The sequence below is a fragment of the Ochotona curzoniae genome, unplaced genomic scaffold (assembly GCF_017591425.1).
Source record: "Ochotona curzoniae isolate NIBS_2020 unplaced genomic scaffold, NIBS_Ocur_1.0 contig_883, whole genome shotgun sequence".
NCBI lineage: Eukaryota > Metazoa > Chordata > Mammalia > Lagomorpha > Ochotonidae > Ochotona > Ochotona curzoniae.
The window spans coordinates 1,585,161-1,610,219 of NW_024466599.1; the positions used below are offsets into that span (position 1 = coordinate 1,585,161).

General features: G+C 54.0%; 1 protein-coding gene across 1 annotated transcript; it reads left to right on the forward strand.

Annotated features, from left to right (window-relative positions):
• The first annotated feature begins 5,770 nt into the window (after window positions 1-5,770).
• Window positions 5,771-24,537, forward strand: ALLC (allantoicase). The gene is made up of 11 exons (XM_040993919.1): window positions 5,771-5,885; window positions 7,128-7,178; window positions 8,913-9,000; window positions 9,929-10,054; window positions 11,484-11,563; window positions 12,949-13,081; window positions 19,552-19,707; window positions 20,471-20,544; window positions 21,387-21,495; window positions 23,676-23,800; window positions 24,331-24,537. Exons 1-11 carry the CDS (start codon window positions 5,796-5,798, stop codon window positions 24,535-24,537), a joined length of 1,239 nt encoding a protein of 412 aa, XP_040849853.1. The 5' UTR covers window positions 5,771-5,795.
• The last annotated feature ends 522 nt before the right edge of the window (window positions 24,538-25,059 follow it).

Here is a 25,059-nt window from a genome sequence, read left to right on the forward strand (position 1 = left end):
GTGGGCAGGTGACTGTTGGGCTGAGTGCACACAGAGTGACTCCAAGAGCTGGCTCCCAGTGTCAGCAAGGTGTATGGCCACTTTCCTCGGCAACATGGGCTCTCCTGTGTGCTTGTCAGTATACCAGGCCCTAGATTTAGGGAAGCCGAAAGGACATGAATGAGGCCGCCTGGAAGTTTATGGTGTGTAGGAGCTGTCGGGGAGGAAGCCACAGGCATTGATTTGTTGCAATATAGTCCTGGCATGGTTGCCTGATGGCTAAAGCCCTCACTTTGCATTAGCCAGGATCCCATCTGGGTCGTGGTTTGTATCCTGGCTGTTCCACTTCCCTTCCAGCTTCCTGCTTGTGGCCTGGGAAAGCAGTGGAGAATGGCTTAAAGGCTTGGGACCCTGCACCTGCGTGGGAGACCCGGAAGAAGCTCCTGGCTCCTGGCTCTTGGTTTTGGATTAGCTCAGCTTTGGCCATTGTGACCACTTGGGGAGTGAACCAGCAGGTGGAAGATCTTTCTCTCTGTCTCTGTTTCTCTCTGTAAATCTGATTTGCTAATAAAAAATAAAATCTTTAAAATATTATTACAATGTGGGGAGGGGAGATTGATGTGCAAATATGGACCCGGAGGTTTGCTGAGCGCAGAGAAAACTGCTAGCTAGGCATACAGGGTGGAAGGTGGGCCAGGTTCCAGAGCCAACTAGGCCAGCCCTCAAACTGAGCTTGCTTTCTGAAGAAAGGCAGACAAGGTGCAGAAAACCCAGAGAAGCAAGGAAGGAGTTCCTGCTGATGGAATCTTCCAGACCTACATTTTCTGTCTCATGTCTATAGGCTGTGCCTTGGGACAAAGTCAAGCCATCGACAAGTTTCTCAAGGAACTGAGTTGGTGCTCGACATGGCCTGTTTTCCAACGTGTAAGCAGTTTCAGCACCCGGCTGGTTCCTCCTGACTCCCCCGTGGTCACCGTCCAGAAGCCCCAGCCCACGTGCACCCAGCAGCCCTGCGGACCCCGCCCTGCCGTCTGCTGCCTGCCTTGCCCCCTTCGATGACCATTTCTATTTCCTCTGTCTTCGAACCCTGTCTTCCTCTTGACACCTCGTCAGTAAGGACGGGACCTGCTTGTCAGGCGTGCCTGGTGCTTCTGTGCGTGCGGGGCGGGGGTGGCCACAGCCTGGCAGTTCTGCCTGGCTTCCCCCGGGTTCTGAGCTCCAGCTCCCAGCCTCTGTGACATCATGTAGACAGAGCCAATCTCTAGAAAGTTCCAACTTAGCCCTTGGAAGTTCTGTCCGAGCTGACCATGAGCACGTGAAGCCCTAAAGCTCAGGTCCTGGGTGAGGGTGGAGTGCTCTGACACCGTTTGGGAACCGCTTGCTGTCTGACAAGCCAGCCTGGAGGGTCACATGCCAGTCGCACAGGGCGTGTTTGATGCCTTAGGAGGTAAGCGTGGCCTGGGTGGCACGTGCTTGTCTGTGTGTTGCCTGCTTGTTGTCGGGTGTGTCCCACAAGAGGCTGGACAGCCTGGGCTCTGGTCCCTGCTCTGTTTGACTTAAAGGAACATGACTGAGTTCCTTGGAAACAAAAGCTGAACAACTGAGTTGATTCCGACATGCGCCCAGTCCGCGGTGCTCACTGTCACCGTGGGCATCTGCACACCCCAGTGTGGGCACACTCGAGTTCTGTCTCAGACTTGAGCAAACCACTGTCCCATTTTGCGGGAAGTGTGCTGTGGTCAGCAGAGACAAGAGTCCCGGAGGCAGCAGGGAGAGCACTCCAGGCCTCCGCGCCTCGGCCCCAGGCTTTCTGCCCTTCCTCTCCTCCTGCGTTCAGCTTAATGCCAACGCTGGAGGGAGGAAGGGCTGTGGACCCCGTCACAGCTGGGTGTGACTTTGATCACTTGGGGCCTTAGGCTTTTCTGCCCGTGGAGTGCTGGCCTCACCTGGCTTAGCAGGTCCTCCAGGAGAGGAAAGGAGGGAGAGAGGAAGGAGAGAGTGATCTTTTGTCTATTGTTTATCCCCAGATGGCTGCAGCAGCCCGGGTTGAACCGAGCTGAGGGCAGGATCCAGGAGCTCCATCCGGGCCGTCCACATGGGCGGCAGGCACTCCGCGCTGGGCTGTTTCCTGCTGCCTAATTGGGTACAATAACAGGAAGCTGGACCACAATGAAGGAGCTTGTACTTGAATTTGCACTCTGATATGGCATGCCAGTGTTAGCAAATGCACTGCATCCTGGCACCAGCATCCCCTGAACATTCTATAGGTCCCCAGTGCCCAGTGTGTACTTATGTAGTATTTCAGGGGCTGGAATGAGCTAAGCCATTGCCTGAGGTGCTGGCATCCGACCTCAGAGTGCTTGTCAAGTCCCAGCTGTTCCACTTCTGATCGAGCTTCACGCTAATACTCCTGGAGGACAGCCGCTGACGGCGCGAGTATATGGCTCCCTGCCACCCACATGAGACAGTCGGATGGAATTCCTGGTGCCCTGCCACATCCTGGTCATGCCCTGGCTGTTAGGGCCGTTTGGGGGAGTGAACCCAGACTGAAGGTCTCTCTCTGTTTCTGTACCACTCTGCTTTTAAAACATATGCATGAATAAATTTTTAAAAAATGCTTTACTCTTGGAAAGTGTGCCCACCTAAATATGAATGTTGGGTCACATTAAGCTGATGTATGCATTGGCCTAGGGTGGTCCCAACAACGCGGACCTAAATAGTGGAAGTCTGCTGTCTAGCACAGACTGCAGAGGGCACTGACTCGCATCTTCTGAGCAAGAGCTGTTTATTACCTTTATTTTCTAGTCATTTCCAGAAAGAAGTGTGTGTGAGTGTTTGAAGATATTCAGCAAAGTGGCATATTGCCAGAGATGAGCTTTTGGGAGGGAGGATATGAAACGTGACTTTGAGATCTTCACTGTGAAAAATCTCACGATGCCTTTCTCTGTGTGTCTGTTGGAGCTGCAGGCGCTGGCGCACGCGTGGAATGTGAAATGCTCCCATGGGCCATTTGAGGCACATCAAAGAGAAAGATGAGACATGCCAGAGATGAAGGCCGGGGAGGCTGCGGGTACGGGTGCCCTGAGGGCAGTGTGCCGTTGCCATGATGCACGCTGGGGGCACCACGTGGGGGCTGGGGAGAGGGGCCAGGAAAGGACAGACCGGAGTGCTCTTGTGTGGCTGGCTGCCCCTGACTTGGACACAGACCGAGTGGAGCAGTGGGTAAAGCGAGGCTTTGTGACCAGTGTCCCGGCCATTCTGCCACAGCCCTGTTGCCTGCCAAGCCGGGCATGGTGCTGTGGGATTTGGGACCGATGTAGAAAGCTGCCCTGAGCACCTAGGAGTCCCAGCTCCTCCTGCGTGGCCACAATGGTCTTCCCCTGTGCCAGCACTGTCCTAGGAGCTCCCAGCTCCTTCCTAATGGCCACACTGGCCGGCACTGTCCTAGGAGCTCCCAGCTCCTTCCTAATGGCCACACTGGCCTTCCCCTGTGCCAGCACTGTTCTAGGAGCTCCCAGCTCCTTCCTAATGGCCACACTGGCCTTCCCATGTGCCAGCACTGTCCTAGGAGTCCTGTCTCCTTCCTGCGTGGCCACACTGACTAGTAACACAGTTCACTGCTCAGCTGTGGGGTAGACCCCTTATGTGATTTCTCGAAAATGCGTTTTCTTCCTTTGAAAGGCCTGCGTAGCGTCTGGTGGCAGAGTCTTGCGCAGTGTGAGAGCGTGGCAAGGTGCCTGCCCAGCGTCAGTGATGCAGCCATGTAGCACAGCGCTGGTAGGAGGATTTCCTGCCCAGAAAGCTTGTAGTGCAGCGAGGGAGCCAGCTTCAGGACACAAGCATAGGAGGAAATGGTGCCCGCTCATCCCTGTATTCGGCAGATGCTTTGTGGGCACCTAATGAGAACCAGGCAGGAGGGGCACTACAGCATCGAGTGTCACCTGTACAAAGTGGCGAGGCAGGACGCACCTGTGAGGTGATGAGGAGCGAGGCGCAGTCTGGCTGGAGGTGGGAGTGGGGGAAGCTGGGGATGTTCCCCCTGGATGAGGGAGTGGGTTTGGCCACTGGGAGGGGCCCAGCTTTTATTTTGAGCAGTCACGTTAGGACCCCAGGTGCCATGCTGAGAGGAGACTGGAGAGCAGTGGGCGGGATGATATATGTAATGTATGTGATACATATGTGACACGTATGTGAGATATGTGTGACATACACGAGAGGTGTGTGATATGCACGGACACACACGTGTGATGTGTGCATGAGATGTGATACATGTGTTTCATGTCTGTGTGTAGTATGTGCATGTGAGAGATATGTGTGTGTGAGAGAGAGGGAGAGACAGAGAGGAGAGAGACGTGTGGCTCTTGCTTAGGAGTGATTTTCGGCACCTGCAGGAATGGGTTCCCTTACTGTGTCTGCTCCAGTCTCATCACCCACCACAATCATCACCAGCGCTCAGCCAACCGTACTCGCACTCGGACCGCCTTTGAGAACTCCGGGTGTCTGTCACTTCAGGACCCTGCGCTGAGCTGGAGGCAGGCCGGGTGTGGGTGTGAGGCTGGAGGGGTGTGGAGGACTGCGGGCCTCTGCCGAGCAGCAAGAGCTCGGGCGAGGAGCACAGGCTGAGGTGGGGCAGTGTGGTTCGCACAGCTCAGCTCTGGGACTCCGAGGGGCCATGGTTCTGCCAATGCCTTGGGGTCCTAAGAGCCGGTGCTGGGCACCAAGCAGGGGACAGCCCAGCACCGAGAGCCAGGGGAGGGCCAGCCAAGGAGGACAGCAGGCAGCCTGGGGGTGCCGGTTCGCGGTCTGGAGGGGACAGTGTGTTTGTTCGCATCCCTGTTGGGGAAGGTGGTGTTGCTTACAGGGCCGCTGACTGCCCACGTCCACACTGCTCTGGAGATCTTTGGAAACTAAGGATGAAGTTTAAGGTGCTGTTGGGATTTTATTTCTTAAAAGAGATTTAAAATTTGAGTAAAAGGGAACATGACGGAGGATGAAGAGAGATGAAGTTATTTAGTTTCCATCTGCTGGGTCACTCCTGACGACAGCCATGTGCAGTCAGAATGAGGCCAGGAGCCTGGACCACCCAGGTCTCCCACATGGATACAGAGAGCCAAACGCTCTGGCCCATCTCTGCTGCTTTGCCACTCACATGATGAGGGAGCTGGAGTGGAGGAGGAACAGCCCTCGGATGCGGGATGCTGACATGACGGTAGCTCAGCCTGTGAACCGATGCTGGCCCCCACCGGGAGCTTTTATGTAGCTTCCTCTCATGAAAGGTAGGAAAGCACATGGTGGGAAAGACTGGCCCTGTCCGCTCTCTCTCCCGGGCTCTGCTTTCTCATAGGTACCGGCTTGCTGGGGGAAGCTCCCCATCTCAGGCACCATGGCAGCGCTGTGCTGAGTGCCCAGAGAGCTCTGTGCTGTGGGCTTTCCTTCTGGGCGCTCCTGAAGGCAGGTGTACTTCCCCCGGTCCGTGGCTGGCCTGCTACCTGCTGCCTCTTTTCTAAATTGAATAATAAAGCAGTAACGAAAAATAATAAAACTCAGTTTGCACTTTGTAATGGTAGGAGCTGTATTTCCAGTAACATTTTTTTCGTAATACTTGAGAAGGAGGCCCATCCTTTGGGCTGTTTATGAACGTCAGGGGCAGGACAGCCCTGGCGCGTGCAGCTGGCAGGTGTTCCGCCACTGCGTGACCCTTGCGTGTCTACGACCTTGTTTTCAGGAGCCTGGGCAGTGCCTCTCTCCCTCACGCGTCCCTGCTGCCTGCCTGCCCCCAGAGGTTGACTGAGTCCACTTGCCTGGCTTTAGGAAGCATGACGGACACGCCGAAGGAAGGCAAGCTGGCCAGGTTCCTGGACTTCACCCAGCTCGTCGACATGGCGTCGGAGGCCGTAGGAGGAAAGGTAGCGTCCTGCTCGGGGACGCCTGTTGGTGCGCCCTGAGGTCCACTCCCCGTGGAGGCAGCCTGCTGCGGTGGCGGGAGCCAGCTGTCAGGCTGCAGGAGTGGCCTGGCCGGGAGGCACACGAGCAGAGGCTGCTGAAGGATTCTTCCAGAACTGGTGGCGGTTCTGCAGGAGGGCAGCGGTGTCTGCTGCTTGTTTTATTTGCACACGTGTCGCGCTTTTGGGCAGGGTTCTGTCGTAGCCCCAAGGCACCAACACTGTCAGAGGAGGACCTTGGCCTCTGTGTTGGGGGGGCAGACATAGATCTCAGGCCAGTGCTGTGACGACGGTAAGAGCGGGGTGCCAGGTGGGAGCCATGGACCCCAGCGCGGTCCCTGTGGGCACTGGTTGGATGCAGGAGGCCTGGGAGAGGGAGGTGGGAGTGCTGTGGGCAAGGGGCAGGCAGGGCCTGTGCAGACAGACGGAGCCCGCGTGGGGGATCTGCCGTCATATAGGTGATGGCACGTGTGCCCATGTGTTGGGTGCATGGGGTCTGAGCTTCTGAAGCCAAGGGGTGCCCTCCCCCAACCCACACCCGAGATGCTCCCAGGGCAGGTCAACTCCACGCAGCAGTGACTCCCTGGCTGGCACTATCCGGGCTGTGCCCACCAGGGCCGCGTTGGTCACCGGGTCCTGGCTTAGGGGAAGTGAGGGACCACAGCTTGCTTTGCTCAAGAAAGTTGTGCCCACATTTGAGTTGACTTATTATTACTGTGATTATTGGTGTATAAACAACAGCACTGAATGTCATGCTGAGAAGTAGTCTGAGGGGACAAGTTCCCAGGACACCGTCCATGGGCCACACCACAGGGGGAAGCCACAGGTGGGACCCGGGCTGGGCTTTTCCTGCTCATTTTTGTTGCAGAAGAAACACCACTCCCAAGGTGCTTGGTTTGGGGAGGGCTTCTTTGCTCCCCAAGTGTAAGAAGTTCACAGGAGATGGGAAAGGGGCTTCCAATTAAAAGGGGGAGAAGGCCAGGGAGGGGGTGGACCCCAGGCCCCAGCTGTGTGAGAAGCTCCCTGGTGATGGCTTGCTGTGGCTGTGCGCTGTGGCTGTGCGCTGTGGCTGTGCGCTGTGGCTGTGTGCTGTGGCTGTGCGCTGTGGCGTTTCTGCCCTGCATCTCTTGAGATTTCACCAGGGAATAAAGTAACAGTTTTAAGTTTATGATCACTTTATCCTTCTTCCTGTCTTTCTTTGTCTAGGTTTTATTTGCAACTGACGATTTTTTTGCACCTGCAGAGAACCTCATAAAGGTATTGTACTTTGGCAGCCCGCCACCTACAAGGCAGGGGTGGAGTGTGGGCCACCCCGTGTGCGTGGGTTTGGAGACCTCTGTGCTGTGGGCCAGGGGACACATCTCACATCACAGTGTCGCCTGGCACCTGACCACAGAACTTGGGACCCTTGCCCACACAGCTGGGGCTGCGCCAGACCGAGGCCAGGGGCAGGGCACTCAGCCGTCTCCCAGACCGAGGCCAGGGGCAGGGCACTCAGCTGTCTCCCAGACGAGCTAGACTGAAGCTGGGTGCTGTCCTACAGTGTGTGTGTCCCCACCAGTGCCAGCGACTGCCCACATGGCTCCTATAAGGCCCCTTCCCCTTGGGAGGCTGCGCCTCATGGCGCAGTCACCCTGAGGGCCTTCCTGCCAACCTGTCTCGTTGTCTGGGCTTCAGCCCAGCAGCCAGGCGGTGGCACGCACAGAGCTGTCTGCGTGAGTACTGTAACGTGAAATACAGGGATGCATTTCCACATGTCTGTGTGCACCGTCCTCGCTTTTCCCTGTGGTCCCTCCCCTGGGGGGCATCCTTGGGTTGTTTGGTGCCTTGTGCCAACCCCTTGTGCAGCTCTCTGCTCAGGCCCTCTTCCAGGACACACTTGTCCACACATGGCATGAGGCGTCCTCTCGTAGAGAGTGTGGTACAGTCTTGCTGAGTTCAATCAGAGCAATATAGTTCCTGATCAGCAGTGGGAATGCTGCTGTTGGGGATCTGAAAAATCTGACTTGATGGCTTCAAAATGCCGCCGACTTTCAAACGATGAAGCCCAGCAAACACCAGGCCCTTGTTTCGTGTCAGGCATGTCTAGACGGATTGGGCCGTTCAGGGTGGCATGGCCATGGGCAGTGCTAAGCGTGTCTAGATGGGATGGGGTACATTCAGGGTGGTATGGCCATCGATGGCGGCAAGCGCAGTTAGCTCCCAGGGCTCAGGGCAGGGCAGCATGGCTACTTTCTGTCTGACCAGTTGAGGAGGACCCTCGCTTGGGGAAGTTGGGCTGGGCTGTACCCTTGCTTTGGCCATATAGTGTGCAGCTTGGGTCCTTGGGTTCTTGATTGGTGTTACCTGCTACAGTTCCTGTTAGGGCCAGCCCCGCCCTGATGCCTTCCAGCTCTCTGGTGGCGCTGTTCATCCTCTGTGTTGCCACAGGGAGCTCTCACAGTGACACATGGTCCTCTGCAGGAACCGCGTGGAGCAGGTGTAACACTGTGCTGTGCACGGCCCCTGCCCGACAGTGACTGCTGAGGTCTGCTCTCCCAGGCGCCTCTTACACGTGTCACCTAACCCCCATAACTGCTGAGAGGGGGTCTCGGGGGGAGGTTGTGTGGATGACAGTCTGCAGCTGGTTGGGCTTCCCTTGGCCACGTGAGAGTCACACCTTTCCACAGGCGGTCAGAGCCTTGGAGTCGGCCTGGTGGGGTCAGGCCTGGAGCACCTGGGCTTGTGGGCCTGAGTCTAGATGCTGGCTGAGTGCCATGCCACCCCAACCCTCCCGGGCTGCCCAGAAAAGCTGACCAGCCACCCACTTGGTCACAGCTGGGTGAGGCAGTGCTTGGTGTCCAGGGAATTAACAGCGAGGGGCCCTGCCTGTTGCCACTGGAGGTCTGGCGTGTAGGGCGGTGCCCCAGGACCTGGAGGAAGCCAGCCGAGTGCGGGAGCAGCTCCCAGCCCACAGGTTCGCGCTGAGCTTGTGGTGTGTCTTTGCTCTAGAGCGACAGTCCGAGCTTCAGAGAACATGAATACACTGAGTTTGGGAAGTGGATGGATGGCTGGGAGACCAGGAGGAAGAGGGTTCCAGGTAAGCCAGTGGCCTTGGCTGCTCAGCACGGCCAGGCAGGAGGCCGCTGTCCCTCGGAATGCTGCTTCCCGTCTGAGTCCCAGGCTGGGAGAAGGCGGAAGCAATGATTGAGTTCTGGCCACTGAGGGGTCATTTGCGAAAGAGGTGGAGACTGCTGGGAAATGACAGTCTAGGCATGTTGCTGAGCCACGTGGCAGACAGCTGCCGTCTGCAGCACACTACCACTTCCCTCTAACTGCTGTGGACACAGCTTCCTAGCCCGGGTCACACAGCTGGCAAGGTAGTTAGGCCCGGGGCCACGACCTGTCCCACTCCACTGCACGCAGTCTCGGTGAGGTCGCCTCCAAGCGCTCTTTACCGATGACTGCTGTATTGATGAACTGACTTGTCTTCACCATGATATACTTTTTGTAGTTTAAAAAATTCCTAAAACTGTGGATTACTCTAGTCATGATGATGATCATTGCACTTCTGTTTCTTATGAGCAGAATAGATACCCCCGCCACCCCTTTTCTTTTTGTGTCTGTGGCACTTGAGGCAGGCTCTGACTTTTGATGAACTTGGACATTTGAAGGCTGTTTGTGCCTGGCAGGCTCGGGCCAGCAGGCTGCAGGAGGCTGCTGGAGACTGAGATGGCCATGGCCAGGCAGCGTGCAGAGACAGGCTGGCCACGGCATGGGCAGCTGCCTGCTTGCTGATAGCACCCCCGGGTACAGCTGAGGAGACTAGGCTCAGGGACCCGGAGCCGGGCAGGGCTGGGCAGAAGCAGTGCCCAGTGGGCACCCAGAATCGGGTCTCCAGGGATCCAAGGCATGGCGACTCACACGGAGGCCGGTGGGTCACACGCGGCTCGGGTGGGAGACACCTGAAAGGCTAGTTCTGTTCAGCCGCTCACCTTGGCGGTTGCCTCCCCCCCGTGTGTTCCCAGGTTATGACTGGTGTGTCATCCGGCTGGGCATACAAGGAGTGATCCGCGGCTTTGACGTGGACATCTCTTACTTCGCGGGAAATCACGCACCTCGAATGTCCATTCAAGCAGCAAACCTGGAAGAAGGTGCTCTGGGGCCCCCTGAGGCCCTGACGGAGCATGGTGGCTGCAGGAGGCTGGGGGGCCCTGCCAGATCTGTGCCAGTCCTTGGCTTGTCTGAGCCCCTGCATGACACAGGCCCTGGAGCAGGGTCCCTACAGGGGACCAGCTTCCTGATTTGCAGGCCTACTCTGCTCCTGGGCTCAGTGTGCAGCCTCTCCCTGTACAGTGCCAGAGCCTCACTGGGGCAGGGCCTGTGATCCCAGGACACTGAGGGGTGCCGTTGGTGACCTGGGTGATGTGGAGTCAAAGCTGCATTTGAAGTGGGCAGCTGTGTGGGTTCAGCACATCCAGCCCTGTTTGGGGTGACCCTGGTGAGCGTGGTGGTGCCTCTGGGGTGCTGGCTGCGTAGGTTCATTCCCTTACTCGGCAGAACCCGGCAGAGCTCAGCAGGTGGGGCTGCGGGCGATGCTTCCTTGCAGGCAGGAAATGAGCTCAGGAACTGAGCAAGATGACTGGAGCCCGTTCTAGCCTGTGAGACCGGGTTTCCAGGACACACCATTAATTCAGAGGGCACAAAGGGGCCAGGGAGTGTTTCTGGGATGGATCTTGAAATTATCCAACTTCGTTGATTCATGATTTGCAAACTTCAGGGATGAGATACATTTGATTTTGACCTGCTCTGCCTAGCTGCTACAATAGGCAGATGTAGTGTTTCATGGTCATCCCCGTGTTTGGAGGTAAGCACTCGTACCTGAGGCATGCAGAGGTGTGTGTGTGCGCGTGTACGGGTGTGTGTGCATGTTTGTGTGTACATGTGCGCATGTGTGTACGTGCTTGTGTGTACACGTGCACGTGTGCTTGTACATGTGTGCGCACATGTGTGGGCATGTGCACACTCGCATGTACATGTGCATATATGCATTTGTATGTGTGTACATATGTGCACACATGTGTGTCTGTGTACGGGTATGTGCGTGTACAGGTGTGTGCATGCTTGTGTGCACATGCGCGTGTGTGTTTGTGTGTACATATGTGCACATGTATGTACAGGTGTGCATGCTTGTGTGTACATGTGCATGTGATGCACGTGTTTGTACGTGTGTACATGTGTGCACACATGGGTGTCTGTGTACGGGTGTGTGCGTGCTTGTGTGTACATGTGTGTGTTTGTGTGTACATGTGTGTGCACGTGTGCGTGTACGGGTGTGTGCGTGCGTGCGTGAGATGCTCACCATCTGATGCTCCATTGAAGACACAGTGTCTGCAGTGTCATGTGGTAAGTCACAGAATGTATGAGAGGCTTCACAAGGTTTGTGGCAAATGCAGTTTAAAGACTTTGATTTACAAGCGCTCTGTTCTCCACAATGCACACTTCCTTGACCTTTGTGCAATGCCCTCCTCGTTCACCGGTGCCGAAGCCTAACCTCGTCACGTGTGGCCTCTCTGACTTCAGAAAAGCTACCGGAAATCCCCCCGAGAGGCGTCAGGACGGGATGCGCGGCCTCGCCCGAGGAGTTGGAGGCCATTGCCGCGGTACGCTCCGGTTGCTGGGGGAGAGGCGGTCGGCTGGGACCTGTCTGGGAACTGCAGATGCCCCATTAGTGGTTCTTTCAACAGCCCCTGAGTTCCTGCCACTCTTCCCAGAGGGTGTTTTTGGGCCCCCTGAGAACTTGCTAGTCTCTGACAAGCTTCTTGTGGAAGTTGATAGTAAGCATAGTAAGCACCTCAGCACGGTACACAGCAAAGTGAATTGACAGTTTGTGATGATTTAATCATAACCAACGGGGTTTTTGTTTCGATGCTGAGACATTACTGCAACTTGTCTAGTGGTTGTTGGTGCCTTACACCACAGGACAGTGAGCAGGACAGCAGAAGTAGCAACAGGCCTGGTGTTTGAGAGACACACGTGCAAGGGCGAGTTGTGGGAAGGTTCGGACTGTTTCTCTGGCTCTCCCAGTCCATGCATACTGAGATTTCTCTTTTCTTCTTTCCTTCCTTCCTTTCTAGATTGTTTGTTTCTGAGAAGGTCAGAGTTATGGAGACGGTGGTAGAGCTGTTTGCTCCGCTGACTCCTCTGCATATGGCCACAGTGGGCGGGGCTGGGTCTACTCGAGTTAGGAGCTTCATCTGTGTGTCCCTGCGTGGCAGGTGGCAGGTGCTCAGCCCGTCTTGTCCTGCTTCCCAGGCTGTTTGCAGGGAGTGAGACTGGAACACCCAGCACCCATTGGGATGGTGGGGTCACGGGCAGCACATACAACGCTGCTCCCTTTGTAAATGTTAATTTTTTAAAAAAGATTTATCTATTTTTGTTGCAAAGTCAGATATACAGAGAGGAGGAGAGACAGAGAGGAAGATCTTCTGTCCAATGATTCATTCCCCATGTGACCGCAATGGCTGATACTGTGCCGATCTGGAGCCAGGAGCCAGGAACTTCCTCCAGGTCTCCCACACGGGTGCAAGGCTCTGGGCCAAGGCTTTCGGCTGTCCTTGACTGCTTTCCCAGGTCACAGCAGTAAGCTGGATGGGAAGTGGAGCTGCCGGGATTAGAACCGGCGCCCATATGGGGTCCTGGCGTGTTCAAAGCGAGGACTTTAGCCACCAGGCCACCATGCCGGGTCCGTAAATGTTAATTTGATTTTGTTTGCACCAGTGTTTATCCACCGGCTCCCTTTGGTGAAGGTATCTGAGATCTTCAGGTAAAGTTCCCAGCACAATCAAGCAGTAGTTATCGTGCCCAATGTGAGAGACAGCAGAGAACAGGCCTTTGTTCTGGAGTGACACAGGGCTAGGCCTTCATTAGTTCACTATTGAGACGTACTGCTGGGCTCCATCGTTGTCTTCCTTCCAAGTAGCTGTGCCCCTAAGCCTCCCGAGGCTGCCATGAGAGAGCCAGGCTGACATTGCATGTCTCTTCCCAGCTGAAATCCAACAACTGGAGTCACCTGGTCGCCATGACAGAGCTCAAGACAGGAAGCCCTAGTTGCAGCCATAACTACTTTCTCATCAATTCCCAGCAGAAGTGGACCCACGTGCGGCTCAACATCTTCCCAGGTCTGCACCTCCTTTGCTCCGCCTTTGCAGTAGAGAATGGTAATGGATTCTGGTAGCATTACTGGACTGTCATCCTGTGCTCCAGGAACTGTCTCATTCAGCGCACTCACCAGCAGCTAAGCCCTGGTGTGCTGGCTCCACACTGTGCAGGAGTGCTAACTCCCCCACGATCTCTGTTCCACAGGTGTGTGACGATAGCAGGTGAACCGTATGTACAAATGGCTCTCATTGTCCACCTGGAAGAGCATGTCAGCTGTGACTGGAGACAATTTTGTTTCTTCCTTTTCAACCTGGATGCCCTGCTTCCACCTCCCATCCCGACTGCCCTGGTCAGGGTCTTTGGGTGTGACCGAAGCCCTCTCCTCACTGTTAATCGTGTGCAAAAAGCATCCAAGTTGTCACGTGTGGGTGAGATGGATGCTTTGGGTTTCCCAGAGATGCTCTTCATCAGGCTAAGAAAGCTCCCTTTGCTTTGTTGAGTGCTTTCCTCATGCAAGTGTTCTGGAGAGCGAGTCCAACGCCTTTCCTGTGTCTACTGGGGTGTTCACTTCAGTCCTGCTGATACAGATGCTGAACCACTGTGCACTTCTGGGATAAATCCCACTTAGTTATGGTGTACAACTTGAAAATAGGTTACTGGATTTGGTGTGCTAGTTTTTTTTTTTTTTGGATGATTTATTTATTTGAAAGAAAGGTAGAGTTACAGAGAAGAGAGGGACACACACACACACACACACACACACACACACTCACTGTTCCATCTACAGCTCACTTCCCATAGACCACATTGGGAGCGGCTGGGTCAAGCCGAAGCCAGGTGCCAGAAGCTTCATCTTGTTTCCTGTATAGGTGCAGGAGCCCAAGGACTTGGGACCATCTCGTGCTATTTTCTTGGTGCTTTAGCGGGGCGCTGGGTCTGAAGTGGGCAGCAGGGAATGGAACGGATGCTCTTATGGGATGCTGAAGCTTCAGGGGGCAGCTGAACACGCTGTGCTGCACTGCTGGTCTGGTTTTACTGAGGATTCCATGTCCGCAATCCCATGAGAGCTGCTGGTGTGTGGTTTTCTCATGTCTGTGCCTGGCATTGGGACCAGGGTAAAACGGACTTCATGGTATGAGTTGGGATGTGTTCTCTTATTTCTGGGAAAGGCTTTGTGAGGAACCAGTGTTTAAATTTGTTTTCTAACTCTGGCTACTTACTTGACATGAGTATATTCAGGTTGTCTATTTCTTCTGGAGTCAGTTGTCCATCTAATCCAAGTGATCTGCCTGGTTGCCCTGTCCTTGTCTACACTGCTGCTTTACAATGTGTCCAAGTGATCTGCCTGGTTGCCCTGTCCTTGTCTACACTGCTGCTTTACAATGTGTCCAAGTGATCTGCCTGGTTGCCCTGTCCTTGTCTACACTGCTGCTTTACAATGTGTCCAAGTTCTGTAAGGTGGGAGTGATGTTTCTGCTTTCACGTTCTATTTCAGTCATTTGAGTCTTGTTGGTCTTTGTGCATCTCTGTCAATGCTTTCACTGAAGGTTTGTCAATTCTGCTTCTCTTTCCAAAGGTTCCTTTGCTTTCCCCCCCCAGTTTTATTGGCGGTCACTCAGCTCTCTCTCAGCTGCTGCGTCCGCATGCTGCTTTTGTTCCTGCATCCCAAGGCGGGAAGTGACTATTTTTCAGACAGATGTCTGCGGCTGTACATTTTTCTTTGAGTGCTGCTTTCTGCTTCCTGGAAGTTTTGGTAGGTTGTATATTCATTTTCTCTCATTCCCAATTATTTTTTATATATATATCAAAGATTTATTTTTTTGGAAAGGCAGATTTGCAGAGAGGAGATACAGAGAAAAAGATCTGCTATTAGTTCATTCCCCAAGTGGCCACAATGGCTGGAGCTGAGCTGATCCAAAGCCAGGAGCCAGGAGCTCCTTCTGGGTCTCCCACATGGGTGCAGGGTCCCAGCTGAATGGGAAGCGGAGCAGCTGAGACACAAGCTGGTGCCCATGTGGGATCCTGGAAGATGCAAGGTGAGGGTTTAGCCACCAGGTTATTGTGCTGGGCCTCAATTATTTTATATTTGTTTTTTTCTTTTACCCAGTAACTGCTTAGCAGTGCATAATTTAAAAACATTTTTAAGTTTCCAGATTTCTTCCTGTTTTCAAATCGTGAGCATCCAATTTGTTTTCTGGTTTTATATTCTAAGGGATTTAAAAAATGCATAGAAAATTCATATAATGAAAAAAAAACTGTTCATGGATTTCAGAGTTTTTACACCAAAGTAAACTTATCATAATAATTTTAAACTTAAAATGTTAGCCTGTGTATTACCTCTAGCTCCCTCCATTTCCGTGGATTTGCAGAAACACCTGGAGTCGTCCCGGCTCACCGCAGCTTGGCTGCACTGGCCCCTTGTGCTCCGATCGGTGAATGTGTTCCTTGCGGATCACCTTGTTTTTGAACATTGAGACGTTTACAAATTGCTGCTGTTGTTTTGTTTCTTCATGCAGTGGTAAGTGACACTCAATGTCACTTGCTCTCAGTCTTAAGAACTTAAGTATGGAGAACAGGTGTGCTAACACTGAATTCTCCTCACTGTTGTAGAATCTGGAATATCTTTTCCTTTTAGTTCCAATTTTGAAACAAATATTTGCTTTTTTGTTTTTTGTGGACTCCCCCCAACTTTGACCATCAGGCCACTGCTCTCGTTGTTCGTTCTGAGTCGGTGTTGATCCGGAGAGGGGTCCTTTGTTTTCTCACACTATCAAGGGTCTTGCCTTGGGGTCCTGCAATGCTGGCATCCCATATGGGCACCAGTTTGTGTCCCAGCTTCTCCACTTCTGGTCCAGCTCTCTGCTTATGATCTGGAAAGGCAATGGAGGAAGGCCCAAGTCCTTGGGATCCTGCACTCATGTGGGAGACCCAGAAGGAGCTCCTGGCTCCTGGCTCCTGGCTTTCGATTGGCTCAGCTCTGGCTGTTCATCTGCTGATTCACTCCCTAAATGGCCACAATGGCTGGAGCTGGGCCAGGTCAAAGTAGGAGCCTGGAGATGCCCCACATGCAGGCATCCAAAGCCTTGGACCACTTTCCCAGGTGCATTAGCAGGGAGCTGGATCAGAAGTGGAGTAGCTGGAACTTGAACTTGTGTCCATATGGGTATGGGTATTGCAGGTGGAAGCATAAGCCATCATGCCACAGCACTGAGCCCATGACATGTAGTTTCTTTCTTTTTTTTTTTTTTAAAGATGTACTTATTTTTATTACAAAGTCAGATATACAGAGAGGAGGAGAGACAGAGAGGAAGATCTTCCGTCCGATGATTCACTCCCCAAGTGAGTGCAAAGTCTGATGCTGCGCTGATCCAAAGCCAGGAACCAGGAACCTCTTCTGGGTCTCCCACACAGGTGTAGGGTCCCAAAGCTTTGTGCTGTCCTTGACTGCTTTCCCAGGCCACAAGCAGGGAGCTGGATGGGAAGCAGAGCTGCTGGGATTAGAACTGGCGCCCATATGGGATCCTGGTGCATTTAAGGTGAGGACTTTTAGCCACTAGGCCACGCCGCCAGGCCCAGACTTGTAGTTTCATGGTGGAAGTGCCACTTGGCCGGACTGCTGGGGAGGGGTTCTTAGTCACTCAACACCAACTCCCTATTTGCATGCAGTGGCATCTTTGATGGCTCTAGGAGGATTCTCCCTGGGATCTGGTGACAAGGGAAAGGAAGTCACAGTAAACCAGGGCGATATCCGCAGGACAATGTGATCGAGATGCCCTTGGGAGATGGGAGGTCCCTTTCTCAGTGTTGGTTAAAATGAAGGCTTCAGACTAACTGGGCAAGATTTTAATCAGGAGCAATCCTAACAACCTCTTAACAGGAGGTCATATGCACAGAGCAGGGGGGACCCCAGAGTGAAGCAGGCAGACAGGAGGAGGCTTGTATCCCAACCATGAAGACTCCTAGATCCTCACCAAGGACTATCAGTACGAGCTCCAAGGACTACATCCCAGCCCCAAGGAGACCACGGGGAATTGGAGTGCCTTCGGAGGCCGAGAGCTCTGAGGTCACACACCTCCATTTGGATCTACCACATGGGATAGAAGAAGCCCAAATCCTGCCTTGCAGGATCCAAAGTCATCGGAACGACAACCAGGAGCACTGAGTGGTCCACAGAAACAGAACAGTAAACTTCCTTCGGGACTAGGGAGAGGAGCTTTCTCTGATTCTTGCCTGGTTCCAACTTTGGGTCCCCACTCTCTTTTGTAATGACCATCAGGATCGCTCCAGAAACCCCTCAAAACAAACTATCAAATAAATAAACAAACAAAAAACTGGAATAGATAGAGAACAGCAAGGAAAGCTTAGAAACAGGAAACGGGCAGTGGGGATGCACTTATAACTCACTGGGTGGGACACAAAGATTAGTTACTCCTCACTGGGGTATTGAAGATTTCTCTGCACACCCCTCCTAAAACTGTTCACCTAAACTGTTGACATATGTCTTGTTAGAATTATAGACTACCCAAAAAACAGCCAGGTTCAGCAATAAACTGCTAAATACTAAAATTAAAATAGACATGAGACAGCTGAATAGTAATCTATAGCCATTTTAAGGTGTATAGAACCCGGTTGTATATAAACTGACAATTGAAATGTCAATGTAGAAGTCACAGGATGTGGTTCAGAACTTGCATTCTTTCTTTTTTTCTCTTTTAACATGTTGGTTACTCAATACCATGTCAACTAATTCCATTACATTATAAATTGTTACTGATGTAATGTCGGGGCTTTTAATTGATTGGGATGATACTCTGTCGGCTCTACCTTCAGACCAGAGATGGTCTCCCCAAGAAACCATTGAACTTATCTGGACAATAAGATGCTGGACTCTATGCTTTGTAGATGCTTACAATGAAAGAATCTCAAATGATTTTGAACTGTGGTAATGCAACAAGATGGAGGAATCCACCATGGGGTTGGGGAAGGGTGGGGGGACTCCCAGTGCCTATAAAACTGTGTCTCATAATGCAATGTAATCAATTAAAAAAATACTTCTGAATCTCCCTAAGTGATTAAATGTAGGGTTAACATGTGATCAGTTACATTCCTTGGATATAGAAAAATAAATGCAGATATGTCTGCAAAAACTGAAAAAAACCCCATGAAATCAGGATCATAAAATATCATGTACCATGAGAGCGACAGTAAGGATGAGTGAGTCAGGTTAGTGCACAGCTCAGAAGACAGTCATGTCAAGCTCTCCTCTTCAGAATAGTTTCCAGGGATTTCTGTGGCTGAAACACGGCTTTATTTGCAACAAATAACAAACAAATAACAGGATTTTCATCGTTCTAGGAGAACGTGATTGCTCAGATTCATTAAGGTTTCACTTGAACACATAACGGCTTTAGCTTGCGTAGAATAGTCTGATTAAATGGTCCCGAGATTCTGTGTTAGAACATTTGTGGCTCTCACTGCCTGTCCCCTGGCAGTGGTGCTCGCACAGAGCGCTCAGCTTCCTTGAGTCTGACATGGGGTGCTGATGTTGGACGCCACCTGCTCAGTCGTCAGTGTGAGCATTGCGCTTTGTACGCTCAGTGCAAAGTTCTCGGTGAGTCCATGTCAGAGTTGGCAACGCTCATTGTGACATCAGTAATTTGTCTATGGCAAATTTTCCATTTTCTGTGTTTATTTTAAAAAATGGACTGGCTATGACGCTATGATGTACTGGAGCCTGTTCTAGGGTTAGATGCAGGAGGTGTGAGTGAGACTGGTGACTGGCCTTCCAGGATTTTACATTCTGAGCATGGGAGGGTCTATAGAGTGACAGTAAGGCGGGCGTCTGGTGCAGTGGTTAACTTGCTGCTTGGGGTACCTGCATCCCACATTGGATTCCTGGCTCCTCTGCTTCTGCTCCTGCTGCTGTGCACCTGGGAGGGACGGGACGATGGCTGAAGTGTCCTAGCATGCAGTCCCTACCACACACGTGCTAGTGGGATGAGCTCAGGCTCCTGGCCTCGGCTGACCCAGGCCTGGCTGATGGGGGCATCTGAAGAGTGACCCAGTGGATGGAACATTTCTGTTTCTCTTTCAAATAATAATAATAAAAAGATTAAAAAGCAGTTTTAGGCTGTGATTAGAGCTATGAACAAAACAGCAGATAAGACAAAATCCTCACATGGGAGTTGAGCAGGGATCGGGTAGAGAGGGGAACAGATAGGGCAACTTTAATAGGGGAATTCTGGGACCACGACACTTAAGATCTAAGCATGGCTGTGTCTCCTGGAGAGCTGAGAAAATTGTTCTGATCCAAGGCAACGTTTCGCACTAAGGCCCCAGGGCAGTGATCTTGCCCATGGAAGTGAAGTACAAGCAGGTGTGGATGAGGCTATGCCTGAAAAGGGCTCGGAGAAGACCACAGTGTTCCAGAACTTAGGGTATACAAATACCCTCTGCCCCCAGTGGTAGCCAAGGCTCCCTTCCTTTGCAGATGGTGGAGTTGCACGCCTTAGAGTGTATGGGACTGGACAGAGAGACTGGACGGCAATAGATTCCCAGGAACCTGTTGACCTGGTGGCCATCGCCTTTGGGGGTGTCTGCGTAGGGTTCAGCAATGCACACCGTGGGCACCCCAACAACGTGATAGGTAAGACAGAATTCCAGGAGTAGGCTTGTGCTCAGGAAACTGGTGTCCGAGGTGTTGCAGAGACTGAGACACAAGTGTAGGATGGAGGAGTCTTTGTTGTTCAAGCTTGGAGAGAGCAGCTCCTGCTGCCCTCCAGGAGCCAGGGCACTGCTTGGCCCAAGTCAGGGTGTTTAAGCTCTCATCCTGCACTCAGCTTGAGAGGTGTGCAGTACTAAGTTTCCGCACAATACAAAACATTCAGTTACCTTTTGTATCAGAAGGCAGGAAGGGAACTGCCAGAGGCCAAAGTTTCCTTGTAGTTCGTTAACCTAAGTAGACGCTGGGGAGCCAGGTGCGTGTGCACAGAGCCCCCCAGAGATGTTTCCACATTGTCCATGCTGTCAATGAACCCAGCATGCTTGTTCACTGCTATGGGGTGCTAGCTATAAACCGCTGCACTGCATTTCAAAGGGAGCATCAGTACCCATCAGTGGCCACGAGGCTCTGGAGGAAGGGGCAGGACAGGGCACTCTTGCATGCCTGGCTGCCCTTGTGTGGTGAAGGGAGCCAGCAGCAGCCACTTCCCTCCCTGATTTCTGTCCAAGCTGTTTCTGTAGGAGAGAGAGAGCAGCCCTCCAGCCCTGGGATGTGGGTGTCTGTGAAGTTCCTGCAATCTGAGGGAAGGAGCTCCTGCAACAAGGTTCAAGTGTGTGAGACTCCCAGGGGTCCATCACACAGGAGGTAAAGCCACAGACCTGCTCTTCAATGCTGTTATTTTCCACAGGAGTTGGCAGGGCAAAGTCCATGGCTGACGGCTGGGAGACGGCAAGGAGGCTGGACCGGCCCCCAGTGTTAGAAGTAAGGCACCTCGTCCTTCCTCCTCACATCCAGGAAGCTTCTCTGTATGACCAGCTCCTCACAGGGCTCTAACTGCCCGTCCCTGCCTTCGTGTTTCCCACGGCTTCCCTCACCTTCCCGGCCAAGGCCCCAGACGACGGTTGCTGCTGGCTGTTCCATGGTGGTTTTGGGCATTCTTGTATTTTTTTTTTCACTAAAGGAGCTAAAGGGATCCACAGCTTTAATGACATAAAAGCTAGGAACAAATGTGCTGGCAGAACTGGAGAAAAAATCTAAGCAATGTTCCCCATCTGTGTGCCCCAGGACGAGGCCGCAATGGAAACCTGCGACAGAAAGAAGGGCAGAGTCCACTCCGGTGTGTGACGTAGCCAGAAATCCGCCCGAGATAAACAGAAATGAAAGACAAACACACCTGTCGATTTTGTGGAGAATCCCACTCCAAACCTGGCTGGACTCACTCCTTCTCCTTTCCTGGGTGGGATTCTCGTCACTGCAGTAAACTCTGCCATTTAGAGCTAAGGGTTGTGGGCAGATCAAGGGAACACCCAGTGGGCATCTGTGGGTGCGCTGGGGGACGACCCTCCGGATGTAACATCTGCACAAACCTCTGACATGTGGAGATGCAGTGTGTGTATTCAAATCAGGCACCCGGAGCAATGTACCCAGTGCCCAGCGGGCACGGGCATGGGAAGGGACAGCAGAGAGGCCACTGGAGACATGCTTCAGCAAGAAGGAAGACGAGCAGCCCAGTCCAACCCAGCGTGTCAACCCTTCCACCTGCTTGTCTTCGGAATCAAGTCCCTGAATGGCCTCTAGTTTCTCTCTTTTTGTTTTAATTTTAGAATGATGAAAATGGCATTCTCCTGATTCCAGGTTGTGAATGGGCAGTTTTCCGACTGGCACACCCGGGAGTAATAACTCAGATTGAAGTAGACACGAAATATTTTAAGGGTGAGTGTAAAGCCATGAGCATGCCTACTGACTTGTGTGCTTGATTCATGGACGCTGGGTCCCGTGGGGCTGAGCATGGTCTGTGCAGGGGCCACTCTTAGCTGTGTCCTTGTGAACAAGTTGCCTGAGCTTCAGAGTTGGGCTGGAAGAGGCCGAGTGCTCTGAGATCCAAGGATGCGCTGGGTCACTCTGCCCTGGGTCTCTCTGCTCTGCCCTGGGTCACTCTGCGCTGGGTCACTCTGCCCTGGGTCACTCTGCCCTGGGTCACTCTGCGCTGGGTCACTCTGCCCTGGGTCACTCTGCGCTGGGTCACACTGCGCTGTGTCACTCTGCCCTGGGTCACTCTGCCCTGGGTCACTCTGCCCTGGGTCACTCTGCCCTGGGTCACTCTGCGCTGGGTCACTCTGCCCTGGGTCACTCTGCCCTGGGTCACACTGCCCTGGGTCACTCTGCCCTGGGTCACTCTGCCCTGGGTCACACTGCGCTGGGTCACTCTGCCCTGGGTCACACTGCCCTGGGTCACTCTGTGCTGGGTCACTCTGCCCTGGGTCACTCTGCCCTGGGTCACACTGCGCTGTGTCACTCTGCGCTGGGTCACTCTGCCCTGGGTCACTCTGCCCTGCGTCACTCTGCCCTGGGTCACTCTGCCATGGGTCTCTCTGCCCTGGGTCACTCTGCCCTGGGTCACTCTGCCCTGGGTCACACTGCCCTGGGTCACTCTGGGTCTGAGCCCGTCTTTGGAAGAGACTGGGAGAAACACAGAGCTGTGTGGCACCTGCCCACGGGTGAACAGGTGTGTGGGCACGGGGCACCAGCTCCTCTTGGGCTGCTGATTCTCCGAACTCTGCACTCAGGTTCATTCAAATATGTTGGACAGCGACTTGGTGTTGCACAGTTACTCTTTTTGATGACTGAGTCGGTAACTGTTACAGAGAGACACACGCTGTTGGGACAGGCTTGTCCTCCACAGTGACAGATGAAGACCTGGATTATTTCTGGGCAGTTGTGGTTTTCATTTGAGCTCTAATGGTCTGGTTCTTGCTTTCACCTTTCTGTCTGGGGATGAAGCAGGCACCTTGAAGGCCAGATGACATGATGGCACTGCCCTTTCCCAGGGTGCTTGTGTCCCAGGCTTCTCTTTAACCCTTGGTTCTCTGCATGGATGCTGTAAAATCACTAACCCCACTTCATCCCACACCCCGCTGGTGCTGGATGAGACAGGCACCACTGTCGAGCGCTCAGGATGCCTCTGGCACCATCCAGTGACACTCCCAGGGACCTACTGACATGATGCGATACCGGAAGCAATGACACAGGAAATAGAGCTGAGCATCTGCTCCCAGGCACACACTTGAGAGAACTGGAAGCCCGAGCTCTGCTGCTCTCCCCTGTGCCCTGACAGGCTACCCCGGGACCACTGTTCTGGGAGAGGAGCCCTGGGGGCAGGCAAGCCGTGAGTACCTCAGCACCTCTCCCCTACTCTGAGCGTCAACAGCAGCCCCTCCGTTGCTGCTCTTAGAGGCTGGGGGACCCCGCCCGAGCGGCTCCTCACTGTACTGCACACATGGAGTCCCAGGAGCGGGACAGACTTGGAGCACAGGCCGTCCCGTGGGATGGTGCAGAGCTCTGCCTTGGGTGCCCAGCGCTGGCTAACTCACTGCAGTGAGTTCGCATCCTGCTGCAAACTATGCTGCCACTAGGGCAGTGTTTGCCAGCTTGGTCACAGTGTCAGCAGTCCACAGCAGTCTGCCGCCCAGGAGTGCAGAGGCTGATGGGCCAGCCATGAGTAGGGGAGGCTGGGACTGCACTCGTGCACGCACTCACATCTCTGAGGCCACAGCACCACACTGAGCGACCCCTTCCTCCTCCCGTGTCACTTACCTTTGCCTTTGCTTGGAAACAACTTGCTCTGATCTGATGAAGGGTCAAGTTCCGTGCTGGGCGAGCCCTGAGTGCACTGCCCAGCTGAGCACTCTGCCTGGCAGCCCCGAGTACACAGCCATGCTGAACAGTGCCATGCCTAGTACTGTGTGGAGTGAGCCCCAGGTACACAGCGGTGCTGAGCGTTCTGCCTGGCAGCCCCGAGTACACAGCCATGCCTAGTACTGTGCTGAGCGAGCCCCGGGTGCACAGCCGTGCCTGGCGAGCCCGGGTGCACAGGTGTGCGGTTGCTCCCACAGGCAATTACCCCGACAGTTGCAGAGTGGACGGCTGCGTCCTGACCAGTCAGGAAGAGGAGGACATGATCAAGCAGAAGTGGAACTTTCCGACCCAGAAGTGGAAGCCGCTGCTGCCAGTCACCAAGGTCCGCCGGGGGCAGCAAGGGGCGCTGTGTGGGACAGCGGGGGTGTTTCCTTCAGCCGCACTCCTCAGCAGGCAGGCTGCTTTCCCCGCTAACATCCAGCCGAAAGCCTGCGGGTGCCGAGAACACAGACGTGGCACACAGTCTCTGTGTGGAGGCGACTGGGATGGTGGCTGTCCTGGCAGGAGGACTCTGGGACATTCCAGAGCACCTCTGTGCTCCAGCAGGAGGGGGATCCTGGGCTGGGGTGGCTCCCACCTCCGCCACAGCACAGTGTGCCAGCCTCCCGCAGCCCCCACCAGTGTGTCCATGCCATACACAGTGACCCCATAGCCATGGAGGAACCCGAGTGTTCCCGCCCCTGTCGCCTGCGCATCCCTCCCTCTAGCCTACTGCTAAGGAGCCGCTGTTGGCGTCAGGGGCTCACTCCCTAAACTTCTCCCCTCAAACCCGAGCTGTGGGGCAGTTCTGGGGCAGCTGGGCAGGGCCTCCCGCTGGGGTCCCATCCTACCTTGCCCACGCCTGCCTTTCAGCTGTCGCCCAACCAAAGCCACGTCTTCAGCAGCCTGACCCTGGAGCTGCAGGACGTCATCACGCACGCCCGGCTCTCCATCATGCCCGACGGCGGGGTCAGCCGCCTCCGCCTCCGCGGCTTCCCCAGCTCCATCTGCCTCCTGCGGCCCAGCGAGAAGCCTGCCTTGAGGTTCTCAGTGAAGGGAGGCTTCAGAACCAACCTTTAATCCCACGCGGGGACCCCGGAGTCGGACGCAGGAAGGGCTGTCTGGTTAGTCTGCTTTTCAAGCGTTTGGAACGCGGAGCCTCCCGGTGCCCTAATAAAGTGCTCATCCTGTGGGCTGGCCTCTGCCGGGTGTTGCCACGAAGCAGGTGCTGGGTTTAATGCTGGGGCGGGGAGGGCCGCTCTTGGGGGTCCCTCACTTCAGCACCCTCAGGTACTGTGCCTCCTGTGTATGGCTCCAGCAGCTGCTGCGTGGCCTGTTGTCCATACACCAGGGCACACTACACCTGTGAGCCATTCACTGTCCTGTCTCAAAGATCCTGCCCCCACTGTGCTTCCTCCAGGCTGGAGCTTGCTCTGTGGAGAGGCACCTTCGGGCACCGGGTGGCTCCCGAGCGCTGCCGGTTCTGGCCTACCCCTGCTGGAAAGTGCCCAAGTTGCTCACTGTGAGCTGGAGCTTAGCGTTCAGTGCTCCCTGCCAGTGAGACCAGAAAAGGAAAGGCCACAAGGGTGAAGCACCTTCCAG

Excerpts from the sequence above, each read along its gene's own strand:
- ALLC (XM_040993919.1), top strand. The coding sequence starts at position 5,796 with ATGACGGACACGCCGAAGGAAGGCAAGCTGGCCAGGTTCCTGGACTTC. Across the intron at positions 10,055-11,483 it reads AGCAGCAAACCTGGAAGAAG|AAAAGCTACCGGAAATCCCC; the intron begins GTGCTCTGGGGC and ends CTCTGACTTCAG. Across the intron at positions 11,564-12,948 it reads AGTTGGAGGCCATTGCCGCG|CTGAAATCCAACAACTGGAG; the intron begins GTACGCTCCGGT and ends GTCTCTTCCCAG.